The sequence below is a fragment of the Cydia splendana genome, chromosome 2, assembly GCF_910591565.1.
Source record: "Cydia splendana chromosome 2, ilCydSple1.2, whole genome shotgun sequence".
Classification (NCBI taxonomy): domain Eukaryota; kingdom Metazoa; phylum Arthropoda; class Insecta; order Lepidoptera; family Tortricidae; genus Cydia; species Cydia splendana.
In genome coordinates this window covers 29044741-29060965 of record NC_085961.1, presented here as the reverse complement: position 1 = coordinate 29060965, position 16225 = coordinate 29044741, and the positions used below count along the sequence as shown (strand labels likewise).

General features: G+C 38.2%; 1 protein-coding gene across 1 annotated transcript in view; it reads right to left on the bottom strand.

The window, feature by feature from the left end:
- The window catches only part of LOC134806110 (cadherin-87A), a 484783-nt gene that overhangs the window by 453392 nt on the left and 15166 nt on the right, over positions 1–16225 (bottom strand). The window contains exons 2-3 of the mRNA XM_063779387.1: positions 3842–3906; positions 1358–1482 (exon numbers count right to left, since the gene is read on the bottom strand). Coding sequence (XP_063635457.1) covers positions 1358–1482; positions 3842–3896 — 180 coding nt within the window. The 5' untranslated portion in view covers positions 3897–3906. The remainder of the gene's footprint in view (positions 1–1357; positions 1483–3841; positions 3907–16225) is intronic.

The following is a 16225-nucleotide window of genomic DNA, read 5'->3' as shown; positions in this document are numbered from 1 at the left end:
GTCCCTTGTAACGTGTAGACAACTGAGCCGACCGGGGTGCTTTCTAACACAAGTTGTTCATGTCTTGAGTGAAGGCTGGGTCATCCTAGGATGCTGCTTATGGTATTTTACTCACTGATCCACCACAAGGGTTTGTCCCTTGTAACGTGTAGACAACTGAGCCGACCGGGGTGCTTTCTAACACAAGTTGTTCATGTCTTGAGTGAAGGCTGGGTCATCCTAGGATGCTACGGTATTATACATACTGGTCCACCACAAGGGTTTGTCCCTTGCAACGTGTAGACAACTGAGCCGACCGGGGTGCTTTCTAACACAAGTTGTTCATGTCTTGAGTGAAGGCTGGGTTATCCTAGGATGCTACGGTATTATACATACTGGTCCACCACAAGGGTTTGTCCCTTGCAACGTGTAGACAACTGAGCCGACCGGGGTGCTTTCTAACACAAGTTGTTCATGTCTTGAGTGAAGGCTGGGTCATCCTAGGATGCTACGGTATTATACATACTGGTCCACCACAAGGGTTTGTCCCTTGCAACGTGTAGACAACTGAGCCGACCGGGGTGCTTTCTAACACAAGTTGTTCATGTCTTGAGTGAAGGCTGGGTTATCCTAGGATGCTACGGTATTATACATACTGGTCCACCACAAGGGTTTGTCCCTTGCAACGTGTAGACAACTGAGCCGACCGGGGTGCTTTCTAACACAAGTAGTTCATGTCTTGAGTGAAGGCTGGGTCATCCTAGGATGCTGCTTATGGTATTTTACTCACTGATCCACCACAAGGGTTTGTCCCTTGTAACGTGTAGACAACTGAGCCGACCGGGGTGCTTTCTAACACAAGTTGTTCATGTCTTGAGTGAAGGCTGGGTCATCCTAGGATGCTACTTATGGTAATATACTCACTGATCCACCACAAGGGTCTGTCCCTTGCAAAGTGTAGACAACTGAGCCGACCGGGGTGCTTTCTAACACAAGTTGTTCATGTCTTGAATGAAGGCTGGGTCACCCTAGGATGCTGCTTATGGTATTATACTCACTGATCCACCACAAGGGTTTGTCCCTTGCAACGTGTTCATGTCTTGAGTGAAGGCTGGGTTATCCTAGGATGCTACTTATGGTAATATACTCACTGGTCCACCACTGGGGTTGGTCCCCTGCAACGTGTAGACAACTGAGCCGACCGGGGTGCTTTCTAACACAAGTTGTTCATGTCTTGAGTGAAGGCTGGGTCACCCTCGGATGCTGCTTATGGTATTATACTCACTGATCCACCACAAGGGTTTGTCCCTTGCAACGTGTTCATGTCTTGAGTGAAGGCTGGGTTATCCGAGGATGCTATTTATGGTATTATACTCACTGGTCCACCACTGGGGTTGGTCCCCTGCAACGTGTAGACAACTGAGCCGACCGGGGTGCTTTCTGATAACGGCAGATTGTTCATGTCCTGAGTGAAGGCTGGGAGGACATCCGCGGATTCTGCATCTGGAATTTGTAGATACAATGATGATTCATGGGCCTTTTCTGGTATATGCGTCGGTTCTACAAAATAGTTCCTCGCGACGAAATTTTACGTGTACCTAACTATTGAGACATCTCCTTTACTAGGCACCTTCCTTCCGACTTCCGTTTGCTTTGTAAAACCTAGGATTTGATAAAACTATCAATATCGGTTCGGTTTTTTCTGAGTACTTATAACGATTATTTTTACACGACTGACAAACATAATGAACTTCCAATCCAAGGTTCGTGTTTGTAACTTGCAGATAAGGTAAACCTACTGGTGCTCGACGCGGTCCCAGTACATGTCATCTTGAAACTTAAGTCATTGTCAATAGAGGTGACAACAAGGTGTCATCTATTGGGCATTAGCATGTCGAGCACTAGTACGTTTACCTTACCCAAAACTGCATATTGACTATAACACGACAACTGTCGTTTTAAATAAGTGATTCTAAAGCCGGTATAGTTCCACATAAGTACGAGTCAAAAAAAAGACGAGTTACATACAGTAATGGCATGTGTTTAACGTCTTAATGACTGCACTTAGGGACCGTTTTGGTAACCGTGCCGGGCTGCGGTCAGCCGGCGGAGAAAGTTCGCGAAACAACACTTTAATTATATTGATGGTTAACAGTCGTTTCAAAAATACCAAAAATACCTTGACAAAGATATGAGATTAATTTTTACTCTTATCTAACTCTAAGATTAATAGAAAATATAGGAGACCTACCAGCGGAGTAGAATTAAACTTCCCGTTATACCTAATATTATAAATCTCATATAATTAATAAGCAAAGGCCAGTCCGCCACAAAATATTTGTTTCGTACATGTTTCTAACAATTTGTTTAGTACAATGTACGGTTGGCAGGCAGCACAATACAAGTGGGGTCATTTTTAGGGTTCCGTACCCAAAGGGTAAAAACGGGACCCTATTACTAAGACTCCGCTGTCCGTCCGTCCGTCCGTCCGTCTGTCACCAGGCTGTATCTCATGAACCGTGATAGCTAGGCAGTTGAAATTTTCACAGATGATGTATTTCTGTTAGTGATGTACCGACTATTGATTTGGCCGACTAGCCGACTAGCCGACTAATCGGCGCTCGGATGGCCGATTAGTCGGCCGACTAGTCGGCTAGTCGGCCGGATCATTAGTTTTGTCTAAGTTCGATTCAGATGCACTTAAAAACAACCGTTTTACCCCTTTCGTCGCGCTATTCGTCATATTATAAATGGTAACGCTGAAAAATTAGATAAATAAAAAATCCTAACGCTATATTTCATACGATAACCGGACAAGAAAGCGACCAAGCGGTCAATAATTCGAACAAAAGTTTTCGTAAGCACCCTAAATAGGAATTTGGGTAAAATAGGTGAAAAGCTTATGGCAAATATTATCTGTTTATTTTTTATGCCCTGTTTTTCTGTCACTTATAAAGTGCCGACTAATCGGCCATTTTAGCCGACTAGTCGCCGACTAATCGCCGACTACAAATGAGGCCGGATAGTCGACTTTCCCGACTAGTCGGCGACTAGTCGGTACATCCCTAATTTCTGTTGCCGCTATAACAACAAATACTAAAAAGTACGGAACCCTCGGTGGGCGAGTCCGACTCGCACTTGTCCGGTTTTTTGAGCTCTAATCACTTCTATAGTTATTCTAGTTAAGGATGACACGCTAGACAGGGCCGGGCCGGGGCCGAGGCCGACATGTAATTTTCTATGACGGCTGATCGGTGATCACATGGTGCTTTCCATAGACCCCGGGCCGGTCTATCGTGACTCATCCATTAATCTAGTTCATTGCCTCCAGGCAAACCCGCAAAGGCACAAGCTACAGGGCCAGAGAAAGTCCCTCGCTATAACCAAGTGCTTTGTTTTCGAGCATTTCGCGCCTATTAACACGACCAAGCTAATCAGTGGGTCAGCTCGGATAGCCCAGATCGAATGTGGTGAAATAATACGGTGAAGAAATATGGCCGGAAAACCCTTTAGAGGGAAATCTATTGCAAAGTATAAGTAGGGCGTGAAATATGAAGTCACAAAATACTGCTTGTTTTTGTTTTTGTGCATGGTATTTTCTCTTTTTTAACTATAATTTTGGTAGGTATGGTATCAGGTATGTCTTCTCGTCAACGCATTATGCTTTGAATGAAACCCACCGAGATGTTTTTTTTGATGAAACGGTGGTAGTATTATTATGACATTCATACTCACAAGACACTCATTGTACTTATTATTTCCTGATTTTATCTTGTCTTCGGCTTTAAGTATCGAATAAAATCGGTTGTAGGTATTTATATTGGACCATTTATTTCTGAAATCAATGATCAATGTTTTTTACCTGAAATCCATGAAAAAGCCGCCCATAGGACAAGCAAGGACCACCGTATCTCCATCTTGCGTTGTCTGAAACAAAAAGAATAATAATTTACTTCAATATATGTCAAGTAAAAAATGAACCTACCTATTAATCTACTCCTTGCTTATTATTTTAAATAAATTTTATGACTTCGTTATTAATAAACGCAACATTTCATGGTTATTCATAATCATAAGTATGGTTTGTATGTATAATGCATATAAAATTGGCTACCAGATATTTCATTAGCCATTAGGTACCCGCAGCCTTACAAATCGTTAACTAGCAAATAGGACTTGGATAGCTCTCTATTAGACAGCAAGTAGGACTTGGATGGCTCTCAATTAGGTCCCCATCGCAATCGGAAGCAAGGTCGCAGTTGCAACGAGGTCATTGTCATTGACATTGTGTCGCTAGTGTGTTTCGTTGATTAATCATCAAATTATTTTCAAGCCAAAATGTTCATTATAAAGGATAACTCACGTTAGACCGGGCCGTGTCCGGGCCGGAGCTTCCGGCGCATCGTTTTCTATGGAAAACATCACGTGATCACCTGTCATGTCATAGAAAAGTAAGTACCAGAAGCTCCGGCCCGGTCTAACGTGAGTCATCCTAAAATAGGTAAAAAAGGGGCATTGGCGAGTTCCCGATATTTCGGGACAGCGAACAGGAAATTAAAGCAAAAGATATACCTACCTAGCCGTCGTGCGGGCTTTTATGTTTTATTTTAGTGAAATTTGTGAAAAATTAGTGAAATTTGTACGGAACCCTCGGTGGGCGAGGTCGACTCGCACCTGGCCGGGTTTTTTTCTATCGAGTCAACTAACCGTGTAAGGACCCCTGAAGAAACTAATTGGTAACCCCACCAATTAGTTTCTTCAGGGGTCCGATTCTTAAAATAAAATGACCATCGCGGTCCGTTTATACTTGAGTTTATTAAATAATCAAAAAAATTAAATCTAGGTCGGCGGTCCGGATCCGGACCGCGGTCCGCCATTGGGAACCCCTGGTGTAAGGTATTGGTTGGAGTCTACCTACCCTTGCAATTACATGTAGACCATGTAGTCTAATGGGTCTAGTCTTAGGGGGGTCCTTTTTAACGTCCATCTCATCTATGTCTTAGTATGTAGGTAATTAACTGGTTTGGTTTGACGTAAATAAATGTAGGTATTTTCTTTCTTTATTTCTTAATTTCTGTGTGATGGCATTAGTCCTTGATTAAAACGATTAAAAATTCAATATAAAATCTCAATATTGCGCTAGCCCCCTGTTAATCATAAATTACTAAACACATTGTCGCCATGACCCACTTACCACACAAACTTAATAAACAAATCAATTCGATATTCCCGGTTTAGATGCAATTATTAAATGATTATACAATTGGATCTGCACTGGGTTAATTGTTTCAATTGACCCCAGGTCCGGCCATTTAATCATTTACTAGCTGCTGGTCACGGTCAAAACAGGGAAACCAGTATTTTGACACGTTGTCCGTCTTGTTGAAATAAAGTCAAAAAGATAAGTTTATTTTAAGATTTATTGTAGTTTAGTTTTAATTGAATGATTAGTTTATTTAATATTTATGTATCTTCAAAACCTTTAAGTACATTTAATTAATAATAAACAGTTTTAATGTAGATACATTTATGTTTATTTTATATGTAAGTACCTGATATAAATAATGTACTAAAAAAACTAAAAAAAATATCAAATCACTTTTTGTTAAACACATGTTCAATAATAGGAATTCATATTACGCATAATCTAATTAAGCTACTTGTACATAACTACGCAAGTTAAATTATAAAACCTAAAATATCACACTTAAGTACTAAATAATATATAAATTGGTCATTCTTATAACAGTTCTGAAACATATTACTATCACACGTGTATTTCCGTGATAATGGGGAAGATAACAAAACAACATCGTCTGCATCACGTCCGTTGGAAGAAAATGAATTATAATTATAATAAAACATGTCAATAACGACCTAGTACGATGATAAATATTAATAGTCTTGTTATTGATGAGCCTAAAACAAGTATGATAACATTAATGAGAACTGAAACATATAACTAAACTATTTTAAGAAGTTGGTTCAGCTTACAAAACTTCGACATATTATTTTGAATAGTCTATTTCATAATTTAAATACACTCAGGGCCATTTCGTCATCTTACTTATCACTCACTATCTTGTTTTTTTTCTTATTAAATGGGAAATCTCCTTTAGTTAAAATTATAGGTATCTTCCGGGGGTCCAAGCTTACATTTAATTCGTACGCAACATTTTCCGTTTATTGGCTCATAATATAAGCGAAAACAACGCACAACGTGGGAAAAATGTGAACATGGGACGATAAGTACATACTATTTCACAGCTGTCAATTAAAGAATTCCATATCCGATAGGGCGGCGCCACAGTCATACAGGGAGCCAACACAGCAGTCATTACAGTCAAAATACTGTTTAATATGCTATAAACATAACAGTGTAACTTCATAATTGTAAACATTAGTTGTAAATGCAATTATTATTTTGTAAGCCATTGTTTCGGCTGTGACAAGGTTGCTTGCTGTAACGCCGAGATTAGTCTTAAGGCTGTGAGAATCGCTCTTGAATCTAAATGGCTTTATGTCGCAATACGTTTAGGCTTTTGTCCTAAATTAAAATCATAATTAAGTCACTTTGTATAATGTACTTTTAAGGCTATAGTCTGTATCTTTAGGTATTTAAAATAGTACAAAATATACAAAATCAAATACAAAATAGACCCTCAACTTAATTTTATCGCCGCACCCTTACAGGTGGGAATCGGGATACATATTGTATCCCGATTACTGTGTATTTGCATCGAATTCATGCTACAATTTAGTTTTTAGGTTTCCGTACCTAAAGGGTAAAAACGGGACCCTATTACTAAGACTCCGCTGTCCGTCTGTCTGTCTGTCTGTCACCAGGCTGTATCTCATGGACCGTAATAGCTAGACAGTTGAATTTTTCACAGATGATGTATTTCTGCTGCCGCTATAACAACAAATACTAAAAAGTACGGAACCCTCGGTAGGCGAGTCCGACTCGCACTTGTCCAGTTCTTATATCTACGTATTGCATCTAACGAATACATCTATCCAATCGAAACAATTGAGTTAAGGACCAATAAATCTAAAAGTGGAACGTGCAGTTTCCAAACGCAGAAAATTGCATCGACCGAAAAACTAAAACTAAATAAAAACTTGTTGTGAAACTAATTCGCGGAACACTTCAGTGTACCTCCAGAAAGTAGTATCTCTTCTCAATCGTTACATCTAAATTCTACTTTATTTCTCCTACACTAAGGTTGAAGATTGAATGACAGTTGAAATGTAATAAAATAAGTTCTGTATGACAACTCTCCGTGCAGTTCTTGAATGTGAGTAACTGGGACATGTAAGTAGCATTGTAGTTTGGTAATAATAATAACGTAGGATACTTAACGTGTGATCATTTTAGCGTACCGAATTTTAGCCATTATTGCCAGGAGTTAAGACCTTATGTCTCACAGGTGACTTGACTTGTGAATTTGAAAGAAACACTTACTTAGTAAAGTAAAAAGCGGTGGTGGCCGAGTGGATATGACGTCCGACTTTCAATCCGGAGGTCGCGGGTTCAAATCCTGGCTCGTACCAATGAGTTTTTCGGAACTTATGTACGAAATATCATTTGATATTTACCACTAGCTTTTCGGTGAAGGAAAACATCGTGAGGAAACCTGCATACATCTGCGAAGAAATTCAAAGGTGTATGTCTTTCTGTCACCAGGCTGTATCTCATGAACCGTGATAGCTAGGCAGTTGAAATTTTCACAGATGATGTATTTCTGTTGCCGCTATAACGACAAATACCTACTACTAAAAACAGAATGTAATAAATATTTAAGTGGGGCTCCCATACAACAAACGTGATTTTTTTGCCGCTTTTTGCGTTATGGTACGGAACCCTTCTTGCGCGAGTCCTACTCGCACTTTCCCGGATTTTTTAATAATGGAGCATTCTATTGTCTACCATTTGTCCCATACAAACGCGAACTTCCTGGAGATTTGCAGGTATAAGAGTTTCCTTTTCTATGACAAATGGTCAAAAATATGCACAGAAAAATAATCGCCTGCTTTCAATTCCGAAAAAAAAGCAACACGGGAAATAAAATGCGTTTGTACGGGACAGCCCGTGGAATGCGCCTAATTAGCTAACTACATAATTACCACTATTATGTAGGTTGATCTTAGTTCTTAGCATGTCCTTACGACACCCAAGTTTTAACCAGAGCAACTCCACAATGGCATTGCGATAGATTCACACGTGGCGCAAGAGCATGCTCGTGAGAATGATCTATAACTACGTATGATTGATTTGGATTACTATTGGAATGACAGCTTTTTGTCAAGTCAATTGGAGCGTTGAGGGCTTGTAAGAAATCAATTACGAAATGGGGCATGGTATAATAATATACTCCGCCTGGTACTCCATTCCCGTCTTTTCTAGGTCACCTAACTGACACGGGCCTACGTCATCATGCGACAGCGCTATATGATAATATGCGATAGCGCTATATATAGCGGCCATGTTGTTGTGACGTAGGCCCGTGTCACTCTGGGAATGGAAGACCATGTTTTATTAGACTATGGAAATGGGGGTACTTATTACTGCAATGTTCTGCCGCCAGAGTGCAGCACTAGCTCCTCTAGTAAACCATAGAGTAGGTATATTAACGTAAACACACTGTGCCTTAAACTGTTTTTTGACAAGTTTTCACAGACAATAAAATATAACATTGATGCATCAAGGCGGTTTATTAACAAGGGCCTACCGGGAAACTCGAAAATCGAAATTTAGTTATCTGCCTCTTTATCGCTAGAACATGCAAGAGTGATAGAGAGGTTAGATAACGAAATTTAGATTTTCGTGTTTTGCGGTAGACCCCCAGATTGTGACGGATAGTGGTAGTGGCGCCTCCTACCCAGAGTTTCGCGTAATATTCCCTATTGTAAATGAAATAGTTTGAAGGTTCGTGTTTATTGCCTACTGTGCAGTTCCGCCAGGCCTCCGTCACACGCTCAAGGCCACGCGCTATATGCCTACCGCTCGGCGTATCGTCGACGATACAACCGACAGAGGGCCGCCGAACGCCCGCCTCAGCGCTCGCACCGCATTGCACCGCGCGTTTCCCGCGCTTATGCTTCGAAATGCCGAAACCACGTAATTATTGTGCAGTAGATGGGTGAAAAAGTCAAAAAAACAAAGGAAAAAGCCTATAATAAAAATTCATCTTTTTATGGCAGGCTTAAAGGTCCCACCTGAAAGTTTAATAATTATATTGAAGGGTTAGAAAAAGTATTTTTAAATAATTTTGACGACGTAATAATTAATCGGCCTGGTAGCACCGTATTACAACTTTTAAAAACCGTTGATTGTCCGTTGCTTTGCTCCTGAATATTTATTAAAATTATTTACGCGATTTAGGATATTTTCAACTACTTATAAAATTTTAATAACAGAGAATTCCGAGAAGTGAAAAAATTATAAATCATTATATTAAAACTAAAACATATTTGATTCGCAACATTCGTTTTATTACAATAATCATCATAGGTAGGGTAGCTACAACCCTAGCGCATTCTTACGATGACGCGTTGGCACGTGACTCGAACGGCGGGCAACACAGTCTCGACTCTTTGTGCGCGTAATTATGGTACATTTCTTCTTGTCCTGAGCAGCAGGTATTATTATTAGGGTTCTGTAGGCTATTATAGCGTAGGTATTTTTGCTTTTGTTTGGGAATGAGGTATCTGTTACGTAGTAACTATTTATTAATCTGTGGTTCCGCTCGCATGGGAATCGATCAGTGTCATTACGCCAAGTGGGTCAAAAACTTTTTAGTACTTACTAGTAAAGAAAATTTCGAAAAGATATTTCATCGATACCTGTGTAGATGGAAAATAATTATATATGTCTATCGTATTTTCTCGGAAACGTTCGTATATGTCATGCTACTTCAGTACTTTTTGTACCAAGACTGACTGTAATAGACAAAGACACGTTCGTACGTTTCCGTGAAAATACGATGGATAATAATAATGCACTAGGTAGGTACTAGGTCTGTATTTACTTACAATTGTTACTCTTCTAAAGTCCTATAGTTCCAGTAGTTATTCAGTCAAATCGGTGCAAAGACTGCAAAGTTAGCTCAGTCCGATTTCATGTCTTATTCAAAACACATCGTTTCAACATCGTCGGGTATATCTACATTCTACATTCATGTTTGATTTGCGAATCCTAATCGACGAAGACCGTCTGGACGCCCTAGATACCGCTGGAGAGACGAAGTGCAATATAATACCTTACGGCCCGATTCGAACTAATATACAAAACTATAGTTCGTTTTTTTTAGCATTAGAAATAAGGTAAACAATCTTGACGCGTCTTTTAATCGAAAAACACATTTTAAAAATAAGTTACGGCAAATATGTAACAATTATGAATCTAAAACGATCATTTATATTCTTCTGCTTTCATAAGTAATAGTTACTGATTTTTAAAAAGCGTCTTTCAATTAAAAGACATGTCAAGATCGCTTACCTTCTTTCAAGTTCTTTCTAATGCTAAAAAAAAACGAACTATAATAGAGTCATGGAGAAATATTACACAAATGTTTGGCGGGAAATTCAAAAAATCTTGGGCTGGTCACACTTCGTGTAGTAGGAATTATAGTTTTGACACTAGAAAATATTAATAAATATATACGTTGACGTGCACTCAAAGTCAGCTCATATAATTTCTACCACTATTTAAATTACATACAGTCAACGACAAACACATAAGTTTACGTTCCAATGTTTTGATTTTATAGATATTTTCCAGAACTTCTAATTTATCCGTTTTTTACACACTTGTCCTGTTTATGAGCTTTGAAGTATTAATCAATTTACGTGCTTAATCAAACTTAAAGGGAAATGTTAGAACTAGTGTTTAAAGTATCAAAATATTAATAGAGCACCAACCTACTAAATTGTTTACGACTTGTAAACATTGCAGTTTTTCGAAAACGCTTCACGTCGACTTCGCACATTGTCGTAATTATTTACGAGCTTAAATAATAGTTTGCGGACCACACTCGGTATAGTCATTATTAATATTATTTAAGTATTATTTAAAATAAACGCCTTACAAACCGCGAACAATTTGAATGAATGACATAAATTGACAACAAACTTTTAACTTTTTAAAAGCATAGACAATTGGTGATACAACAAGGAAATATCTGTCAACAAAATTTGGCTACTATATATACGTCAATTAATAGATCTAGAAACGATATGGATTAGATATGTCAGTGTCAAATGTGATGTCTTCAAACAAAAACGTCACATCGAATCCATGTCGTTTCTAGATCTATTAATTGACGTGTCTTAAAGTTCGAATCGGGCAAGTGTAATCGGCGCCGTCGACTGGACAGAATCGGCTTTGGAGTTTGGACAGAGAAGCATGGCGGTCTTTGGTGTCGGAGGCCTCGATAACATTTTATTTTTACATGTAAACTGAATGGTATATATGTATAATAAATGTTCCGGACGTTTGTATTTTAGTTTTTTTATGATTTTGGGGTAGTTCCATTTCATAACTTTACCGATAAACACGAAATCCCTTCTCACCCCGTAGTACGTCGTAGTTGCGGTGAGATGGGATTTCATATAAAGGTGATTTTGGAACATTGTTGGATCGATTTTTTTTTCTTATGAATATCACTATAGCTCCATTTGTAATACGAATACTTACACTATTTAGGTAGCAGTAGCCTTTAAAAACCATCTCACCCCGCTGGCATCCCTTCTCTCGCCATTCATAACCCAACTCTCCACGCAATCCCTACTCACCCCATTTTACGGTAAGTAATCGCAAGTGATTTACATGTGATACAGTAGTGAGACACAAATGATAATGTGATTATTAGGATACAGTTGTCTCATACAAGCATGATGTCTCAATTCTCAATTTAACTGTCATTTGCCTTGCCCCAAGCAATTCGACACATGTGATGTATGCTAGTTGATGCTAGTGTCGGAACCGGCTTAACGCATAACTGTACTGTAATCGGCGGAGGAGGTAACGGTGGCAAATTGCGGAGGTCACTCGCATAATGCGAGGTTTCGTGTTCGGGCTTAGTAGGGTGCCGCAGAAGTGGCATTATACAGAAGCTTAACTGTACCAAAACTTGTTGTTGTCTAATACCTACCTATTCTACCATTATGTAGTCGTCTTAAGTTTATTGATTAAAATAAAGAGATAAAGATAGTTCTCAACATTGAAAATATACCTACTGAAAGATCACGCTCAATAGGTACCAGTTACAGCCAAAATTGGTTTACCAGTTGACAAATACGAGACACACAAATGTAGATATGGGCTGCATCCCAAACATAAAATGCAACGGAATCTAACAAACATAATACATGCATCAATGATGCAAAAATGCTTATAAAGACAAATATTAATAATTAGTTCTAAATAATTTGCCATTGATTGATGACTTTTGTACCTTTCAAATGCTTTTCTAGAGAACGTGCCGATTTTAGTCGAAGAATCTACAAACATGTTAAAATACAAAAGAATTCACGAGCAAGAGTAAATTTCGTTAATTAGGAAAGGCTGCTATTTAACTGATCACCAGATTTAGTAAAATTTAATACCAAAAAAATTTACTTTACCATCCTAAAATAATAAATGATCACCAAAATTATAACACCATTTTAACGTGAAATGATTACCAATTTAATTACATTTTACTATCCTATTAAAGGAAATGACACCAAACTAATCATTATTAACCCAAAAATTGTAAATGATTACCAAATTTCAAACCCCATTTTAATGTGAAATGATAACCAAATTTTTACATCTTGCTATCCTATTAAATAAAATGACACCAAAATAATCATTGTAAACCCAAAAATAGTAAATGACCACCAAAATTAGAACTCCTTTTTTAATGTAAAATTATAACCAAATTTTTAAATCTTGCTATCCTATTAAAGCAAATGACTCCAAAATAATCATTGTAAACCCAAAAATAGTAAATGACCACCAAAATTGTAACCACATTTTAATTAAAAATATGCAAATATTTAATATATCTTTATTCTATTAAATTAATTAATCTACTTCGTCACCTTTTTCTATCCTAACCCACTTTTCTAGTAGCATTTCGTTTCTGTAAGGGTCGCAGTTCAAACCTAACCTAACCCACTTTTCTAGTAGCATTTCGTTTCTGTATGGGTTGCAGTTCAAACCTTTTTTGTTTTTTTTACGTGGAGTAATGCATTTAGGCATTCCGCCTAGCCGGAGAACTAGGACGGATATGTCGGACTCGTGGCCAAGGAGCCAAATACCGACTAAACCCTCCACGGTATGCTCGTCTCGCAGCAATGGCGACGGTGAACACGGGATCGCAGAGCATTCTACCGCGAACACCGCCTGCTGCCGACAGCCGAGGCTGTCCCCTCCTTGGACCCGAAGGCCCTGGAGCCGAAGCTCCCCCTCTCGAAGGTAGTATGCAGGGCGACACCACACACTGATCCCTCATGACAACCTCCACGCCGAGAGGAGATGGAAAAACCCCGGGTTCCACCACCAAACCCACTTTTCTAGTAGCATTTCGTTTCTGTATGGGTCGCAGTTCAAACCTAACCTAACCCACTTTTCTAGTAGCATTTCGTTTCTGTAAGGGTCGCAGTTCAAACCTAACCTAACCCACTTTTCTAGTAGCATTTCGTTTCTGTAAGGGTCGCAGTGCTAACCCACTTAACTGATAGCAGTTCAAACCATACCTAACCTAACCTACTTTTCCAGTAGCATTTCAGTATGCTACTAGAAAAGTAGGTTAGGTTAGGTAGGTATGCGGTGCGGGGTACGGGGGTTAAGCGGGAGGGGCTAGTAATTTTGGCATTATTTTACTTTACTTGGTAATATGTATACATTTTTTGGTAATCATAGTGGTTTATTTAGGTGAAAATATCGCATTAATTTGGTCTTCAAGATTTGGTGATCATTAATAATTTTTGGTGATCATTCAATATATTTGGTATTCGAATACAATTTGAAGTGCAGTCGTAATTAAAACGGTGATACTTTTGTAATTTTAGGCCTTATTTTTTTGGTGCTCAGTATTTTTTTTTGGTAAGCATGATTTTTTTATTTAGGGTACCAAAGTATTTTTTGGTGGTCATTATATTTGTAGCCATTAGGAAACTCACCACTATAGCCTGCATCGCGATATTTGCACAATGTTCAAATAAAGGCCTGTAAGTCAAGCCTCTGCACTAATATATCATCTACAGTAGGTACTACACTGCCTAAGTAAAGAGTCCGTGCGAATATCAACCTTAATCCTTCACAATACGCTTCAATACCATTCATAGAATAACCAATCATGCTGTGCTCGGGTCTATTTGTGTAGGACAGTGTTCGGTTTGTAAGTTTAGAGATCTTGGACTTTTTGTTAGAGATAAAAAGTATCCCACTTTCATTTCCGTCGCTACAACATAATCAATGTCGGATACTATATTGTTGCGAGATTTATTGTCATTATAAAAGACTTGAAAATGGTGGTAGTACTAAATCAGTTTTAATTAAAACTAGCGACCCACCCCGGCTTTGCACGGGTTACCCTTAACAAATTATATACCTAAACCTTCCTCAAGACTCACTCTATTGATGGTTAAAAACCGCATCAACATCTTCAACGAAAAGTATTTTACGTCTTGGGGCAGTTGGGGCTAATTTGTAACTGTTATGAGATGCACTTCATCAGAAACATCATAGAAGGGAAAATAAATGGAAAGAGAGGGAGGGGAAGACCAAGGAAGAGTTATATGAGCCAAGTAAAGGAGCATGTAGGGGCCGTGTCGTACCAGGACACTAAGGGGCTGGCTTTGGACCGACCAAGGTGGAGACAACTTCATCACGCTGCACCGACAAGAGCCTAGCTCTTAAATTGAAAGAAGAAGATGAGATGCACTATAGTTGTAAATAATTTAAATGATATTTTGACTGTTTCGTGAAGTGGGTTTTTTTTCTATTACCGTAAATAGTCCTATTACACAACTATGGTCCGGTTTTTAACGTTGATTCTTAGCGAGCCTTTTTTATTTGTACACGTTACATATATTTTGGAGCTTAGATACACTAATGCTTTTTCTATATTAGACACTCAACATAAATAATTTGAAGAATATTTTACATAGGTACTTATGAGATTTGCTATGTTTTATGAATAACGGAGACAACGGAGTTAAGGCCGTTCCCGTACCCAAATGAAATCTACAATCGAGCCTCCCCTCACGCCACCCATCCCGCCCCTAGATACAATGACGATACAACAGCGCCACGCAAGAAGTAGCGACTTAAATGAACTAACAGGACACTGATTTGTAAAACGTATTACTAAATACTGAAAAAAAGCATGCTGCATCTCATAGATGGCGTTAAAGTTAAATTGGAAAAATAAATGAAACATAGTGCAAATTAAATATTCATTTTAATGAAGTCAAAGACATATGTAACTTCGTATAAGACGAATAAAGTCTAAGGAAAAAACGTGCCTCGGAATTCAAGCAAAAGTCATTCTCGAATAGATGGCGCACACACCTTTAGCCTATCCTCGGCTAGATGGCGTGACGACACCGTTTCATATTTAACAATTTTAACACATAGATATCAGTTAATGAATATGGATCAAAAAGATACAAAAATAATAAAATCATTTATCCATATATATACATTTTTCAACCGACGAAAAAAAAAAACGGAGGAGGTTCTCAAGTCGACGCGTATATATATATTTTTTTTTTTTTTTTTTATGTATGACCACGCATAACTTTTTACAGAGATGTTCGATTTTGATAATTATTTTTTTATTGGAAAGGGTATACCCCGAAGTTGGTCCCATATAAATTTGGAAAAAAAAATCCAACCTTAAGGGTAGGAAAATAGGGGATGATTGATTTTTTCACTCACCGATTGTAACGTATGACCACGCATAACCTTTTACAGAGTAGTCGTAATAATAATAAAAATTTGGAAAAAATCCTACCCTAAGGGTGGGACAATAGGGGTAATTTATTTATATTACAGAACAAAATAATAGTTAAAGTAGGATTATTAATATAACAGTTAATAGCTAAAGCAAGGTAGGTAGCTATTTTAAAAGTAATCAAAAATTAAGCATGTAATAATTTGTATAAATTATAGCCACAGAAAATTATAAAATAAAAACTTTTTAACAAAAAAAATAACCGCCGAAAAAAAACTAAAAGGAAATAAAAAACC